Source organism: Quercus robur, chromosome 10 (assembly GCF_932294415.1).
Source record: "Quercus robur chromosome 10, dhQueRobu3.1, whole genome shotgun sequence".
NCBI classification, from domain to species: Eukaryota; Viridiplantae; Streptophyta; class Magnoliopsida; order Fagales; family Fagaceae; genus Quercus; species Quercus robur.
In genome coordinates this window covers 50,871,304-50,887,479 of record NC_065543.1, presented here as the reverse complement: position 1 = coordinate 50,887,479, position 16,176 = coordinate 50,871,304, and the positions used below count along the sequence as shown (strand labels likewise).

Here is a 16,176-nt window from a genome sequence, read left to right as displayed (position 1 = left end):
GAGAACAAGAAGCAGCTAATATTTTCCTCAGAACCGTCTCTTAATCTGGTACAAGATAAACTTGAAACTCAGATTCTCTGATTATTCGATTTTGTAATACTGATAGTTGCTTCTGTAGCATATTATCATAATACCAGGGGAAGAAAAAAAAATCGTTTATTAGTTATTACAATCACTTCGTCCAATGAAAAGAACTCATGGGGAAAAAATCCAGAGTGCTTCTCCCTGGAATGATTTTCAATATAACCAAAAAAGAATCCACATTCAAACCACGTGAGAGACTATTAAGACAGAGGCCAATAGTGGCACAAGAGAGGCTCATTTAATGGATGGATGCAAGTTAATATTTGTCACTTTCTGAGATTATAGTGGAGAGGTAATTTCATACTAACTCATCACAAAAAGTATATATTTGTAGACAGAATTAAATCTTATCTAAGATTCCTCCCATTGTATACATCAGAACTCGGGTATAGACTGCCATCTCAAAATGCAGACTAAACCTAACAAACCAATCACGAATAACATCCATATAGAAGTGTCTGAAAAAACTTCAATTTGTTCCAAGAAAAGAAAAACTAATAGCATACTATCAATTCTGCAAATGCAATACCAGGAGCATGATGCAATATTAGCAAAAATTAATATTTCCAAGCATGTCAAACTTCAACTTTCAATCTATCGGCTACATCAGCCATTAAACAACATAGTCTAGCTTCTGATGCTAAACAACTAACCACTTCCCCCATGGATCTCAGCTCTTCATGGAATTCTGGATGCAAAATCAATGAAGAAAATTTTTCATCCAGCACCAATCCAGCACAGTTGATGACATCTTCAAGCTTAGGAACCCAACTGCAGGCCTTCAAACCTAACTTATGTGATGCTTCAAGACATGGAATTGCTTGAGGAAATTGCTCATACTTCTTCAACCACTTCCCCAAATACTGAATCAAATTCATCATCTCTTTACCATTCAAATTTCCAATTGATGACGATAATGTCACTGCATCAATATTTGGGGATGCCAGCAAATAGTGCAAACAAAGCTCTGATGCAGAGAACCCATCATGTGCTATCATAAGCAAAATTGAAGCCTCCTTTGCCAAACGTGCTTTCTTCCCCGTGACACTCCTTTCACTTGCTTTCTCAATTGCTGACAAAGCCTGCTTCTCCCATTCTTTCCTCACATCCACCATACTGCCATAAGCATCTTTCGCCGGACAAAGAAAATACTTCAAAATGGCAAGTAATTCAGATGCCCCAAGATCTGATGCATGCTTAATACAAAGACATAACAAGTCTGACCTCTTCTTCGCCACAAGTCTATTGACCAAATTCGAATAACAAGAATGATCAATAACCCCATTAACAATCAGAAACTCAACCAAATCCCAAATTTCAAAATCTACACACCCATCCAAAACCAAACCAGCAACATCTTTACCCATCAAAGGCCCTAGCCGTTCAATCCAGGCCCGAGTATACCCACTTTCAGACGAATCAATCCCAACGGAAACACCAACTTTGTCCCTAATTTTCTCAAGAAACTGATTCAAGATCAGTAAAAACTCATCCTTATCAAAATCTATCGGGTTCTTGAGCTTCCGCTTTAGCTTAGTATAGAAATTTTTCCCCATTTCAATGACTTCAGAATCGGTTTGAGATATTTGCCAACCGATAACAGGGTTAACAAGCAATGTGGGATTTGGGACTTCAAGTTTAGGCCTCAGCAAAACATCATCTGGGTTGAGAACAATAGGGTATTTTGACTCGGAAGCAAGTGACTCGGTATTGGCCGAGGCCTTTATTATCACTTCAAGCAAAGTCATAGCAAAAATTTGGAAAGCAAAGCTCAAAACCTGAGTAGTAAACAAATATATAACTCTGAATCAAACACTGAGAAGTAAACAAGCATATAACTCTGAATCAAACACTAAAACTAAATAGAATAAAAACCCAGATAAAAAAATTTAATGCAAACTCTCCAGCCAAAACAAATAGAGCATAAAGTTTCTAGTTTCGTTTCATTGATGTTACAGTAAAGCTATAGAACAAAACAGAATCAAATATCCCAATTATTTTTTGAAAATGTTTCAGTTAAAGATTGAAACTTTATTGAGTTGAGGTTACATGGAGATAGGGAATTCGAACCTGAAGAACCGAAGAGGAACGGTGCGGCGGCGAAAGCAAAAGCGAAACCCTGACCCTAGCCGAGCTGAGCTTCAATGTCTGAGGAAATTTTAGCGCCTCTCGAATATACTAACAAGATACAACACAAGAACATGTACTGAATCGCTTGTACTGAATCTATGACCAAAGTTTCATGGGCTAAACTTAAAATAAATAAATAAATAAATAAATAAATAAATATATATATATATATATATATATATATATATATATATATATATATATATATATAAAATCGACATTTATTATGATTAATTTTATATTAAAATTATATATGATTTTATTTGGTTATAAATTTTTTTTTTTTTGATAGGTGAAAATATATTTTTTACTATTTAAAGAAAATATTTACCACTCCATGGAGGGCTTATATATAATTATATATAATAAGTTATAAATTTGATAGTTAAAATGAAGGAGATGAATTTAAGCCATAAATATCTTCATCAAGAACATTAGAATGTATCGATTGAGTTACAAGACTTTTAGTTTCTCTCCTATTTTAAACTATAAGAGAAAAAAAAAAATACATATCATAAGTTTTTTAACAACTTATTAGAGCATTCTTATCAAAATCCTACTTTATCAATTTTAGCATACAACTTTATAATCCACCCAACACTAAAAATTCTATTTTTTTTTTTTACAACTTTATTTAAATAATATTATTTTTATTTTACCATTGTGTCTCTCTCTTTCCACCACTTTCTTCTCAGTCTAAGCAACTCCAGTCATAGCCACACCCACAGCTAGCTAATGCCAGCCACCACCACCACCAAAAAAAAAAAAAAAAAACCACCAGTCGGCAGCCACCACAATCCCCAACCACCAAAATCACAAACCTAAACCCACAACCACTTCACCACCCAAACCCACATCCTCATACCACCATCAACCAGAAAAACAAAAACAAAAACAACCTAGAGGCCTATGACTGCCACAACTAGTACCACCTCAGCCACAACAACCACGCCTCGGCCATAGCAACCACACCTCAATCACGGTCAACCATTGTCACAGCCACAGTCACACCCCTAACCACCACAATCACAACAAATTGCAACCCACCACATCCAAAAAAAATTAATCACCCAAAACCACCATCAATGCCACCCACAACCTGCAAATCTGAACCCCACCACTGCAGCCCAGCCGAACCCTAGCCACCACAAAACCCACCACCCAACCACCCACCCACCTTGTTCTCAACCCCGACCAAAACCCACTACCCCGATCTCAACCCCAGCCAAAACCCACCACCCTGATCTCAACCCCATCAAAACCGTCGCTGAGCACCACCGATACCTACCAAATCATGACCACAATCGCCGACCACAAACCCTTGAAGCTTAACGGAGAGTAGATGAGTTTCAAAATGGAGGCAGCGTGATGAAAAGGGAAGGGAGATGATGCTTGGGTTGTAAGGGAGAACCAGAGAACGAGAGGGAGAGTCTGAGAAAGTGAGCCGTGTCTGAGGAGAGAGAGAATTAGAAATCAATAAAATATTATACAATCTTGCAAGATGACAAATTTTTTAGCATATGCAAGTTTTGATGGAGTGGGTTTTTTGGGTTTTAGATCTTAAAATTTAAGATTTAGCATTTTTGCATTCTTTGATGAGAATGCTCTTAAGATGATAAGTTGCAATTAGTGCTTGACTTAAAATGTTTTTTAAAAAAGTTTCAATTAATGAAACATCACCTTAGATAGACCTATTATGACACAATTTTTATTATATGCCAATAGTAACTGTAAGGACTGGGTTCGCACACTTCTTTTGGGAGAGAAGCGGATTCAAGCCCAACTAGCCCAATACAATAAATTTGTAGAGAGTGGGTTCAAGAACTAGGTTTTAGCGAGGATTACAACGACTGGACGTGGTCATGAACGGGTTGAATAACAGATGCACAGGCTAAAACGGGAAACTCCGTCCTCGGGCCTCTTGTCCGAGAAGCTTAATGTTCTTATTATTTCTTTTACGCTAGGTTACAATGGCTCTAGAGATGATACATAATACTACTCGCCTCTCTCTCTCTCTCTCTTTCTTTTCTCGATCCCCCTTTCATGGAGGAATTCTTACATTATATAGTCTTTCTCAGTGGATCCTGACCTTCCATCTGTTGATCAGGCAGGTTACTACTTGAGTGCTTGTCCCATCAGCCGCCTTCCCCCATTTTCTATTAGTTGCAGCGACCGAAGCCACACTGTTTAGGGGTCCTTTCCCCATTAATGCGGCCAGAACGTTAGTTGGCGCATTCAATGTGGAGGTGACAGCTTCTCCTTGAATCGCTCCTACACTGTACCTCCGTGCGCATCCTACTGTACTCGCCTTTTCCTCTGGGAGCGCTCTAGGGGCTGCCTTTGATGGCGTGTCGTTCTTTCCTCCTAGGTTCTGGGATGCCGAGGACAAGATCGTCATCGGCTACATCTCTAGGCCATTTGGACTTTCGTTGCACATCCTCGGCAACACCTATTCTCGGCGTGGGCCTTGGGCCCTAGTGTGAAGTGGGCTGGTATCACAAAGTCTATGCCCCACAGTAACATATCATCTTAACAATTTGCGCGCGCGCGTGTATATATATATACATATATTTGAAGTCAAAACTGAAAGAAAATCTAATTAGATTTTCAATTAGAATCTAAATTTGCTCCACATGTCCATATAAATATTTAATTTTTGTACCAAATAAGTTATTAGTGCAAAAGCTAAAGAATAAAAATTAATTAATTAATTAATTAAAGAAAAAGAAAGGTTTAATTTGACATTGATAAGGAAAAATAAAGGTTATGGGAAAATTAAAAAAATAATATATAAATAGCAAAAATATAATTTATATTTATTTGGACTTAGGCTTCAACTTAGGTTTCATTCTCATTTAGACTAAATTTAAATCAATGTAAACTAAAAATAAATAGAAAATTAATAACATTTGCTATCAAATTTTTTTCCTTATATAATAATAATAATAATAATAAAAATAAAATAAATAAAAATTGTGGTTAGAGAAACTAAAATTGAGAATTTAATGGATAATAATTTAAATGATTTTTTTTTTTTTTTTTTTTTTTTTTACATTTGTTTCAATTCAAATTATATTTATTTTAAGGGTAATTATACTTCTCTTCTTTGAGATTTGGGAGAATGACACTCCACCCAAACCTGAAGGAAAAATAATTCCTTCTTTTGAAATTTGAAGAATTTAATAATCCCTCATTCTGTTTATACTAGTAATGAAATATTCTAAATTTTTATGAGAATCTCTTTATAAAAGTTTAACTATGGTTAGTAAAAAAAAAAAACTAATAAATTTAGAATAAAAATGCAAAAAATTTCAAGCACCAAAACACTTGCAACAGTAAATCTCTTTATACCCTGTTGAAAAAAGAAAAAAATTAAGCAAAATTCATACTTGATATTTTAAAATACACTTAAATTAAAATTTTAAACAATAAATTTTAATTTTGAAATGGAGGAGAATTTTTGAAACCTAGCTTTAAGCAAATTAAAGGGCATGTTAAAATATAACATTTTTAATATTAATTTAACAAAGCTTGGCCAATTGGATGTCAAGAAGGGAAAGTATTTTTTCTATTCAAGTTTAGAGTAGAATATCATTTTCTTAAACCTTGTTGAGTTCCAAAATTTCATTCCATGAAAAGTAAAGAAGGCCTAATTCAAGCAGCAAGAAGAATCAACATTAAGGCCCTATTTATGTTCAGATTTCTAGCAAAAAGACTATTAAAAAATCCAGCAAAATCCAGTGCAAGAACTGGGTCGGGATACCCAGAGGCTCGGGATCCTTGGGACGTGCAGCACAGCGTGGGATTGAGACAGTTCAAGAAGGGTACCACGAAATACAAGAAACGAAGAATAGATATTTCCTTCTCAAGCACTCAGTGGTGCAGCAAAGAACCAGAGAGCTTGAGAGTGACAATTCATGAACAAAGGCTGGTACCTCAGGGAACCTAGAATGAAGAACTATAAGGGGAAGTGGCTAGGAAAACCTTCAACCCAGCAGAAATGGATTCTTCTCACCTGGAAAAAATGATAGCAAGGAAAGACAACTAAAAACTGAGTCTGAAAAATGAGAAACCTTGAAAGGAGAGAGACTGAAGGTTAGCTGCCCAAGGATGCCCCGGAATGGAAAGTCAGCAAGTGACTTTTGGAAAAACAGCACTAAAAGATGAAAATTATCAGAAACAGAGAAAGAACCAGCCATTAAAGTGGCTGACATAACAGTGGCTTTGGTACCCAGGGAGCTAAAGGGGGAGAATCAACGGTATCCTGAACTCTAAAATGACACTATAAAAGGAGAAGGCAACTAACATTGAAAGGGAATCGTGTAATAGAAAATCACAACAGAATTGTTGAGAAAACTCTGTCAAAAACTCAAAGAAAATAGGGAAATATCTCTCGGTATCCCAGAAACAGCCACTATAGCACATACTTGGATTCAAAATAATTCAAACTTTGTAAGTCTTAGAGGCTTGGGTAGCCATCAAAGTTTGTAATTTTTGAGCTTATTTGAACCTTGTATCATGTCTTAGTGAGCACATTTGTAATCCACAATTAAGAAAAACTAATGAAGTATTTCTTATTAATTTGAGAATCCTTAACAATTGTTTTGTGTATTTCCTGATTACTTTGCATTCCTTTTGCTATTTTCATTGTTATGCAATACAAATATTCTCGTTTGCTAGTTTATGTGTATTGTAGGAAGCTTGCCTTGTGCACCACTTGGTTCTTAAACAGCCCTTTTAGCTGCGGTGAACCAAGCCCAGTCCACCAAACTATAACTATTTAGCCCAGGATCCTTGGGCCTGTGTGCTAAAGAAAAAGGCACCCTTACAAACCTCAAAAGAGAAGATTGTAATTACACATTTATTTTATAACTAGATAATTTATATTTTCAAATATACAAACATTATTTTTAAAGGGTCCCTTAAATTGTAACTACAATCAACATAAACAATAATTTAAGGACATGAGGATATAATTTGAAAGGAAAAATTGTTAGCTTTGAAACATTCAGGATTCCGATCTCCACCCTCAACTATCTATGTATAAAAAAGATATTTCAATAAATATTGTATCTTTAGTTATTTTATATATAGACAAAATATAAATACACTAAGAGTAGTATAGTGATTTGATCATACTATATATATATATATATATATATATGTGTGTGTGTGTGTGTGTGTGTGTTTACAAATTGAAAATTGCATGATATAGTAGCTAATATAGATAAGCATGTTTCATGCCTACTAAAAAATGCATATATCCCTCAATGTTTTTATTTTTTACATTCTTGATTGTGTGTTACTAAAAATTTTTTCCCCTTTTTGTTAGGCATGGTTTCAATTGTTGCAAAAACAATTAAATTTGAATAAAAATGCCATATTTCAAACAATTGTTTTTCACATAAAAAAATAAATTGTTTGTCATATAAATCTTAGAAAAATTATATTAAAATTTCATTATGCTTAAAATAATTAATATAACAAAAATAAACATATTTATTATACTAGTAATCTTTCGAATTATATAGAATACATACTAGTATACTACGTTGTTAATTCTACACACACAAATACACAACACACACATGCGCACGCACACAAAAGAGTTAGGAAATTTATAGGATTAAGATTAATTTTAGTGAATTTACAAATATTTAATTTTTTTATGGCTTTTATGACAATTGTTGTTAAAACAACTAAACATGAGTAAGAATGTCATATTCTAAATTTATTATTATTATTACTTCAACTAAAAATTATTTACTATATAGAGTTTATAAAAATAATCATATGAATTCATTAAACATAAATAATTAATGCGCAATAATAGATAATTAATATATGCATTTACTCCATTTGCTAATTCAATTAACTAATACATTAATATAAATGTAAACTTTGTTAAAGTAGAAAACTAAAAAAAAAAAAAAAAAAAACTTCAAAGAATGCGTCACATGGCACATCCTCATATATATATATATTTTGATGCGCAGCCATGCACCCCAGAATTGGTTCCCTTTCTTCTCGATCTGTTAAGATCCAGGTACTAATTAAAATTCAGTATGTTGATATTTTGATATGATGTGAGACCCTGTAGATGGTACATATCTAATGGCTGGGTTGAAATGACTATTTGACTCGCGTGTGTCTGTATAGAAGTGGCATAAAAGTGAAAATTGGGTGAATGGTGGCTTATTGTGATTATTTTATTGCAGTTTCACCTTTGTATCCATGCATCATCATATTGCATGTTAAACCATCAGTACTGATGGAAAGTATTTGTTTGAATCTTGTTGCTTTTGTGCAGGGCGATATGCCATCTCAAGGAAGCATAGGTCCATAGAGGCTCAAAATTCGTGCTTGCATTTTTCATCTTCACCATCTCTTTCTTGCGGATAATATTGCCTGTGTGTCGAACTTGTAGATCTTGCCGAAGCTAATAGTCAAGTAGTAAGGAATATGCTATAATTAACATTGTGAAATGGACTTGCAAAAATAATTTCTGTGTTGATACCATTTGTAACAACTATTACTAATTTGTCAGCTAACACATTTTCAAAAAGTTAAGCTTTCATCATTATTATGTTTCATGAATCAGTCATTCATTCTAGTCTTGAATGCTAGCTATAATATCTGTATTGGTCATATGGTGATGTTTGGATTACCCCTAAGAAAATTGAAGAACTCTACTTCTGCTGAACTGAGAACAAATTCTGAAACTATGCATATGTAACTCCTGTGATATAATGGGAGAAGTTCAACACTTAAAAAAATCTTTTTTTTTTTTGGTTCTTATTTCGTTTATTTCATCTACTGTGGAATTGTTTAAAATTTTATCCATGCCCACATGACTGACTCGGTTCATTCTTTTTCAGATGGCTATGACATGCCTCCTCCATTCTGAAATGGCCCTCCAAGCTACCCGAGCACTAGAATCAGCAGAAACTACATTCAAGGCAAAGGGTGTTGTTCTTCCTTCCAATCTCTCCAAGGGGATAACTAAAAGCCTCCATTTTTTCAATTGTGGAGTTTTAATTTGTTTATCTTTTCTTGCATCGTAGTATTGTCTTTTGTACAGTCACTAGGGGATAATTCTAGGCCCGTGATATAGCTTATTTAAACATATATTTTTCTTAAATTTGTACGATTTTTTTATTATTTTTTACATATTGACATTAAAGTTCTGTGAATTATCTATCACAAAACTAAGCCATCTTAATTCATTTTCTTGTGGAATTTTTTCTAAAACTTCTATTTTATTGTTATGAGTAATCATATTGGATGTTATGAATTGGTAGAGATGGATATCATTTGCTGCATTTTTCTTTCAAAATAATGTAGATGAATATCATTTGCTACATTTATTTTTTAAAGCAATGTTGAAGAAATTGGTAATATTTTTTATTTTAATAATTATTGCTTCAAAGAATTTGTTTAAATGTGAGCAAGCTCCTTTCTTTTTTGGTAATTCAATTGTTTCAATGATAAGTGGGAGAAAGGAGGAATTCCAACCATTATTATCCTTATAAAGAAAATTAAGATCACTTGACTACAAGGCTCTTTTACTATGAAGCACAAACAAGCTTTATTTGTGGCTAAACTTGCAAAAGTTCAGTAGAATAAGCTGTGAATATTGTATCAACAACTTGCCAGAATGCTGTATAGAATAATGTTGTGTTCCATAAACTGTACATGCAAAGCTAAGATCAGTAGTTGAAAGTTAAAAACATATATATATAGAATATAAACTGGCTTTGTGTACCATATAAATTCTTTGATGAAAGCAAATGAAACCTATGTGAAAACTGGGAGTGATTGTGGAACTAAAATCTAAGGCTAACTATGAATCTTGGGTTCTTGAACTGGAGGATAAAATCTACCCATGGTGTTATGGAAAAAATAGATGTGGAATTGCACTGAATATACAGACGAAAAGAAATAAATGTAGCAAAGGGTGTTTTGGTCATATAAGGAAACCAACGGTTTTTGCACTTACAATTCTTTAATTTTCCCGCCAAAACGCTTGACAAAGCCAAAATTACCGACTTACCCCCTGAAACAACTAAGTCACCACCGGTCCACCACAATTAAATAAGGAAAACGTATCCTTTCCCAATACGAAGAAGAAGAAAAAACCTCAGCTTCCTAAACTTAAATAGGTTCACAAGGAAAAAACAGTCGGTGTTGTGTTATTATTTATACCCTTCGTTTCTCGAATTACAGAGACAGTTCTTGGAACAAATCGATCTCTCTAAGTCCATCAAGCTGCGAACTTTCTCACTTGGGCTTTAAAGTATGTCAATTTTCTCATCTGGGTGTGTCTTGGTTTTTACATCTGGTGGAGATTTTTGTGTTTTGGGGGCAAAGAATTCAATTGGGTTTCCTTGGAAATTCAGTCTGATCGCTTTGTTTGAGGTAAGTTCAGTGTTTTGTTGTCGAGAAAATTGAGAATTGACAACTTGGTTTTTTGTTCTATCACTGCATTAGAATTAAGATATTTATTTAGTTAATTTCACACTGAGATCATGTAGTGGCTTACACTCGGACACAGGTATTGATCTTTCCTTGCTTTATATTGTTGACATCAATTTGGTTTCTCTAATTTTGCGTCTTTTTAATTTTTATTCAAATTCAAGGAAACAGAAAATTTTTTATTTAGTAAATGGAGAAGTCAGTGCTGCCTCTGCCTTCTGACAAGGTAAAAATTCGGTTTCCTCTTATGTAGTTGCATTTTTTTTTTCGAAAGATCATATCTTTCAAAACAAAAATTTACCTCATCTTAATATGTTAAGAAGAGGTAGATTAGTTAGAAAAAACTGTGTATAAATTTGATCCTTTACTGAACTTTTCTCCTTTAATATGTTAAGGACTTGAAGGACCTGATAAGTCAGTTGCCAGATGATATCCTTGTCCATATGTTGTCTTTCTTGACTTTGAAAGAAGCAGTCAGAACTTGTGTTCTTTCGCACAGATGGAAACATCTGTGGCCATTTTTCAGTGGTAGTTTAAACTTTGATGATCCAGATACATTTTGGGACATTGCTGACGAAAAGAAAAAAATGAAATTTGAAAGGAAGAAGTTTATAAAAAGGGTGAACCGTATTCTAAAATTACTCCGAGGCTCAAATTTAGATGAATTCAGAGTTTGTTTTGAGTTTGATAATAATTTTAAAGATCTGATTGATGGATGGGTTGACTTTGCAATCTCAAAGGGAGTTAAGAGGCTTGAATTGGACTTTTCACCAACAGAGGCATGCGAAGGTGCAAAGAGTTATACATTTCCACATGATCGTTTTACTAGCGTCGAAACTTCTGTTGGAGTATCTTGCATCGAGTCCCTAACGTCCCTCACTCTTCTATACGTAAATGTAACTGGCGAGCTTCTCGAGCATATCCTCTCCAACTGTCCCCTGCTTGAAAGATTATATGTCAGCCAGTCTACAGACCTAGTAAATCTGAAGATTTGGGGTTCATCACTGCAGTTGAAGTACTTACACATAACACAGTGTATATATTTTAAAAGTATTGAGATCTATGCTCCAAATCTGGAGTCGTTTGGCCTCGTTGGTGGAATAAAAGAAACGCAAGTTAATTATGCACCCCGTCTTCTAGACCTACACGTAGGAGGACCCAAACCTTTTCAGTATGCAATTTGCCCGCTGTCAAGCTACCTTTCTCAGCTACAGAGTTTGGTGCTGAACATTTGGATCTCTCGTATGGTAAGTACTTTAAAACATTTTTCAATTTATTGCATTTATGTTTATATGGTTTGATTCTCAAAAAAAAAAAGTTCATATAGTTTTACACAATGTTCTCTCATCTCTCCTTGGTACTTTTCAGCAAAAATTGGAACTCCCCACAATTCAAACGTTAACCAATCTTAGACACCTTACATTGAGAGTTCTTGCATCTGATAGAGAAAGCCTCATCGGTTTAATACCACTGATAGAAGCGGCACCTTTTTTACAGAAATTTACGTTAGTGGTAAGTGGTAACTATTCTTACTTTATAGCTTGCCACTTTGTATTGATTGCTTCTTTCTTTATTTGGTGATGCTATTTGCCCATTAATTATTGGATCATGGTTTTCCATTTTTTATCTTTTTAAATGCTATGAGCATTTATATTGTTTGTGTTTTTATTTATTTTTATAATATATAAGAGCATTTTATGCACCCAACACTTTTTTTAATATATAGGCTTTCAAAGGGTTTTGTCCTTGTATGCACCTAAAATGCAATTACCTGTGAAATGTCCTCTTAACGGTATTACATTTATAAGTTGTTTATTTTTTACTATTAATACTATGTACATGACTGGCCTCTCCTAGAAGCATATAGGCCACCTTCTAAAATTACTGGAGGCACTTGTTCATTAAAAATCAATTTAAAAATTGATTTCAGACATGAGGTTGGAATAGGTTTGCTAGATCTAGGAAATTGCTTTAATTTGATGTGATAATGTGTTTGGATATTTCATGCACACTGGCTATTTGTCAAGCATGTATTTTCAGACTTATGAGAATTTTTTGATGCGTTGTGGCTCCTAAATCAGGGTTAAGCTATTTGCTTACAATATTTCTGAGTTAATGTCTTCTGAAGTTTTACTTGGCTCCTAAATCACATCTCTCTCTGTGCTCTACCTTAATGTTATGTTGCACACGGAAAAACCACCCACCCTTCCCTTGTAATATATGAGAAGTAGCAATTCATAACGGGTGGAGAAAGGGTTTCAGGTTACTTGGTTAGGTGGGTGGATTCACAATTGGTTTGATGTATTTGCTGTGAACCATTCTATCACTTCCAATTTAATATTTGGAGTACACTTGTTGCAGCAAGTCAGCTTTTTTAGTGCTTTAATCTTACGGTTAACTTTCTAATCAAAATTAATTGGCTTGCCTAACATTCTTTGCCATTAACTTTGGTTTATAACAAAGAGTTTATCTTGCATATGATTCTTATTCTGTTTCTCAATTGCAGTTGTCATGGGGTGAACCCATGATAGATAGAGAATTAAGGAAGGTGATGAAACGTCCTAATAAGCATCTCAAGGAGGTGGAAATAATAGGATTTGTGGGGCGTCCAATAGACATTGACCTGACTATTTACTTGCTCGAAAGTGCCATCAAGCTTGAGAAGATTGTTATTACTCCTCGTTGTCCGGCTCTTTTGGGAACCCCTTGGGAGTTTAATCAGATTGAGAAGAATGAACATGCAATAAAAGCTGCCAAGCAGCTCAAGAAATATCTACCCCGTGGGCAAATAAGAACTAGCTGGCGCTAACAATCGCCATATCTAGTGAGATCTCTCTAAATTTGGTGGGATCTCAACCCGTGAATAGCCCTATGATATAGCATTAGGGCCTGCTTGGTAGTGGTGCTCAAGTATTGTTGTTTAAAATGATGTGAAAACTATAGTTTAAAAAGTGTTGTGAAAATACGTGTTTAAAATACTAATAATGTAAAAAATGTGTTTGGTACTATATTTCAAATAACATATTTTAAAATATGAAAAAACATAATTGTGTGTTTGATATGTGCATATGTTTTTCTTAAAAGTAATGAAAAGAATGTTATTTTATTTAAGGAGAGAGAAAAAGAAAGAAAAAAAGTAAGAGAGAAGAACAAAGTGGTGGGTTCATAGGAAAAAAAAGAGAGATTTTAGTCTTGTCAATGGGTCTCATGGTTTTCGACTTATTTACAGAAAGACCGCTCAGTAACATTACTTGAAAACTTATTGAAAACTAAAAACCAGTACGGTAAGTTTTCAAAATATATGTTTTAAACACCCTAAATTGAGAAATGTAACTCAATCACTCTTGATAAAAAACTCTTACCAAACATAGTTTTCTTTTTGGGGCCCACAGTTTTCAGTGTTTAAACATTGAAAACTATTGTTTAAGCTTGCAAACCAAACACACTGAAAACTGTTATTTGAGCTTATAAATCAAACAGGCCTTAATATGTTTTTCAAAGTTGAGCACTCTTCATTTGGATGAATTATCTTTGTTAGTTGTTTCGAATTGTCTATTTCATAGTTTGAAGGTAATATAAAACAATATACTCTTGTGCATAATAGATAAGTAATAAATTTTCAAAATGACAAAGTTTAGCTATAAAATTGGTTGTAACCTAAGGTTACAACTCTACTCAATATCTTTTTATGAGAGATAAATTTTGACAAATCCACCATTGAATTACATCTTCTTATATACTCTATGCTTGCAAAATTTCTAAAAAAATTGAAGATCTAAAGCTATGTCATCAATAAATAGTTTAAATTGCAAGTTTTTGTAGTTTAAAATTATATATAAAATATAAACTTATAGATTATTTACTAAATAATATTCGATTGACATAAAATTTGATATGTGTATTAAGAGCGTAAAGAATATGTAATTCTACGGTTAAATTTTCAAAATATGTAATAATGTTTATTTTATTAAGTAAGGTTATAGCCTTAAGCTATAACTAATTTTGTAGCTAAACTTTTTGCTTTTCAAAATAAATAATAAAAAATTAATTGAGCTACACGGCAAAAAAAAAAAAAAAAATCTCACATTTAAGCCTATACAAAAATATGTTTATGAAAAATATTTTCAAAAGTAATGTTTACCCTTTTTAAAAACATAGCATAAATATTAATTTTTACCCTATATAGGTTTTTTTTTTCAAATTTAAATACTACAAAAATAAAATGGTGAACCAAATAGGACTCATGCCTTATCTATAATTGGACATTGTTTGTTGCTGAATTCTTTGCAACCAAGTTAGCTTTCTTTGTGAGTTTCAGTTAACTCAACTAGTAAAGTCTTTGATGATTGAATAAGAAATTGTGGTGCAATTCTGGCCTACACTAAAAACTCATTTGTGTCTTGGTTTGATGATAAAGAGCTATCATTAGGAGTGGACGTTATAGATTAAAACTCTCTATTAAAAAAAAGTATGCTTTGCTCGTTACTTAGTAATTTTGTGAAATTCCAAACTTTTTATTCTGACACAAGTCACTGCTAGATTAAGAAAACATCGTTTGGAGCTGTAACCATTTTTTATTTACCATCAAACTCTAAGTCAAGCAATAATTATACTCATGTTGTTGTTGTCGTCTAATAATGGCAAGATTGGAAACAAGCCTTAAGTCAAGGGAAGAAAACTTGGAGGAAAGATTAGAGAATTTTCCTAATATGCAATATTTGAGAATTTTGAAGAACCACTCTTAATGTAAAAAACATTTATTTTACATACAAAAATCAAAACAAGGAAGAAACAACACTCACACACATAGAGCTCTGATGAGGTCATGAAATACCAAATCAAGCATGCTCACTGACCTCAAATTTGTCTACTACCATTCGCTACTGTAGTGACCCAAAAGGGTGTCTTGCAATCCATGGAATCCCACATCGCCTAGGGAAGCACATGGGGATGTGCTTATAAGGAGTGACCTTCCTTTAATGTGTAGAGGCCTTTTCCCCCACTGCTGTGTGCTTTGGGGGAGAACAAAACCGTGAGGGGTATGAGGCCCTAAAGCGGATAATATCTACACAAGTGGGGTGAGGTTGTTACATCTCCAGTCAGTTAGGTTGGGTTGCCATCCCGAAGACTTTTAGGTAATAGGCTTTAACCCCATTCCTCTCAATGAACATGTAGTTTATTTGCTCTCCACATAAACAATTGATTACGGATCCGTTTTATAATCTGGAAATGCATCCATTTGAGAGCAATTGCCTCATGGTATTTTCTCCAATAAATATGTAGAGACCTACCATAACTTTGTGCCCTATCAATATATACAAATAGGAGGCATAAGTATCCAACAATGCATGTCTGTTTAGATTTATTGACTTCCCAAAAATACATATGCTCTTTGCATAAGGTGTTCTCACTAGACTGTTGTCACATTTCTCATGTAATTGAGACAAGACAAGTCCATTAGATGTATTAAAAATTTTTATTTCTTGT

The 16,176-nt window shown here is 33.7% G+C and overlaps 2 protein-coding genes across 2 annotated transcripts; one reads left to right on the top strand and one right to left on the bottom strand.

Moving 5' to 3' along the window:
• Positions 1–315: 315 nt before the first annotated feature.
• LOC126702973 (uncharacterized) lies at positions 316–2,293 on the bottom strand. The gene is made up of 2 exons (XM_050401857.1): positions 2,155–2,293; positions 316–1,862 (listed from the first exon to the last, which is right to left on the bottom strand). The coding sequence occupies exon 2, from the start codon at positions 1,830–1,832 to the stop codon at positions 660–662; it is 1,173 nt and encodes a 390-aa protein (XP_050257814.1). The 5' UTR covers positions 1,833–1,862; positions 2,155–2,293; the 3' UTR covers positions 316–659.
• An 8,219-nt stretch (positions 2,294–10,512) lies between these two features.
• Positions 10,513–13,498, top strand: LOC126704316 (FBD-associated F-box protein At4g10400-like). The gene is made up of 4 exons (XM_050403313.1): positions 10,513–10,632; positions 11,085–11,936; positions 12,058–12,201; positions 13,196–13,498. The coding sequence occupies exons 1-4, from the start codon at positions 10,513–10,515 to the stop codon at positions 13,496–13,498; spliced, it is 1,419 nt and encodes a 472-aa protein (XP_050259270.1).
• The last annotated feature ends 2,678 nt before the right edge of the window (positions 13,499–16,176 follow it).

Bases quoted from the DNA above. Each gene is read 5' to 3' on its own strand.
- LOC126702973 (XM_050401857.1), bottom strand. From the start codon at position 1,832: ATGACTTTGCTTGAAGTGATAATAAAGGCCTCGGCCAATACCGAGTCA.
- LOC126704316 (XM_050403313.1), top strand. From the start codon at position 10,513: ATGTCAATTTTCTCATCTGGGTGTGTCTTGGTTTTTACATCTGGTGGA. The intron at 10,633-11,084 runs GTAAGTTCAGTG...TAATATGTTAAG, and splicing joins GTCTGATCGCTTTGTTTGAG to GACTTGAAGGACCTGATAAG. The intron at 11,937-12,057 runs GTAAGTACTTTA...GGTACTTTTCAG, and splicing joins ACATTTGGATCTCTCGTATG to CAAAAATTGGAACTCCCCAC.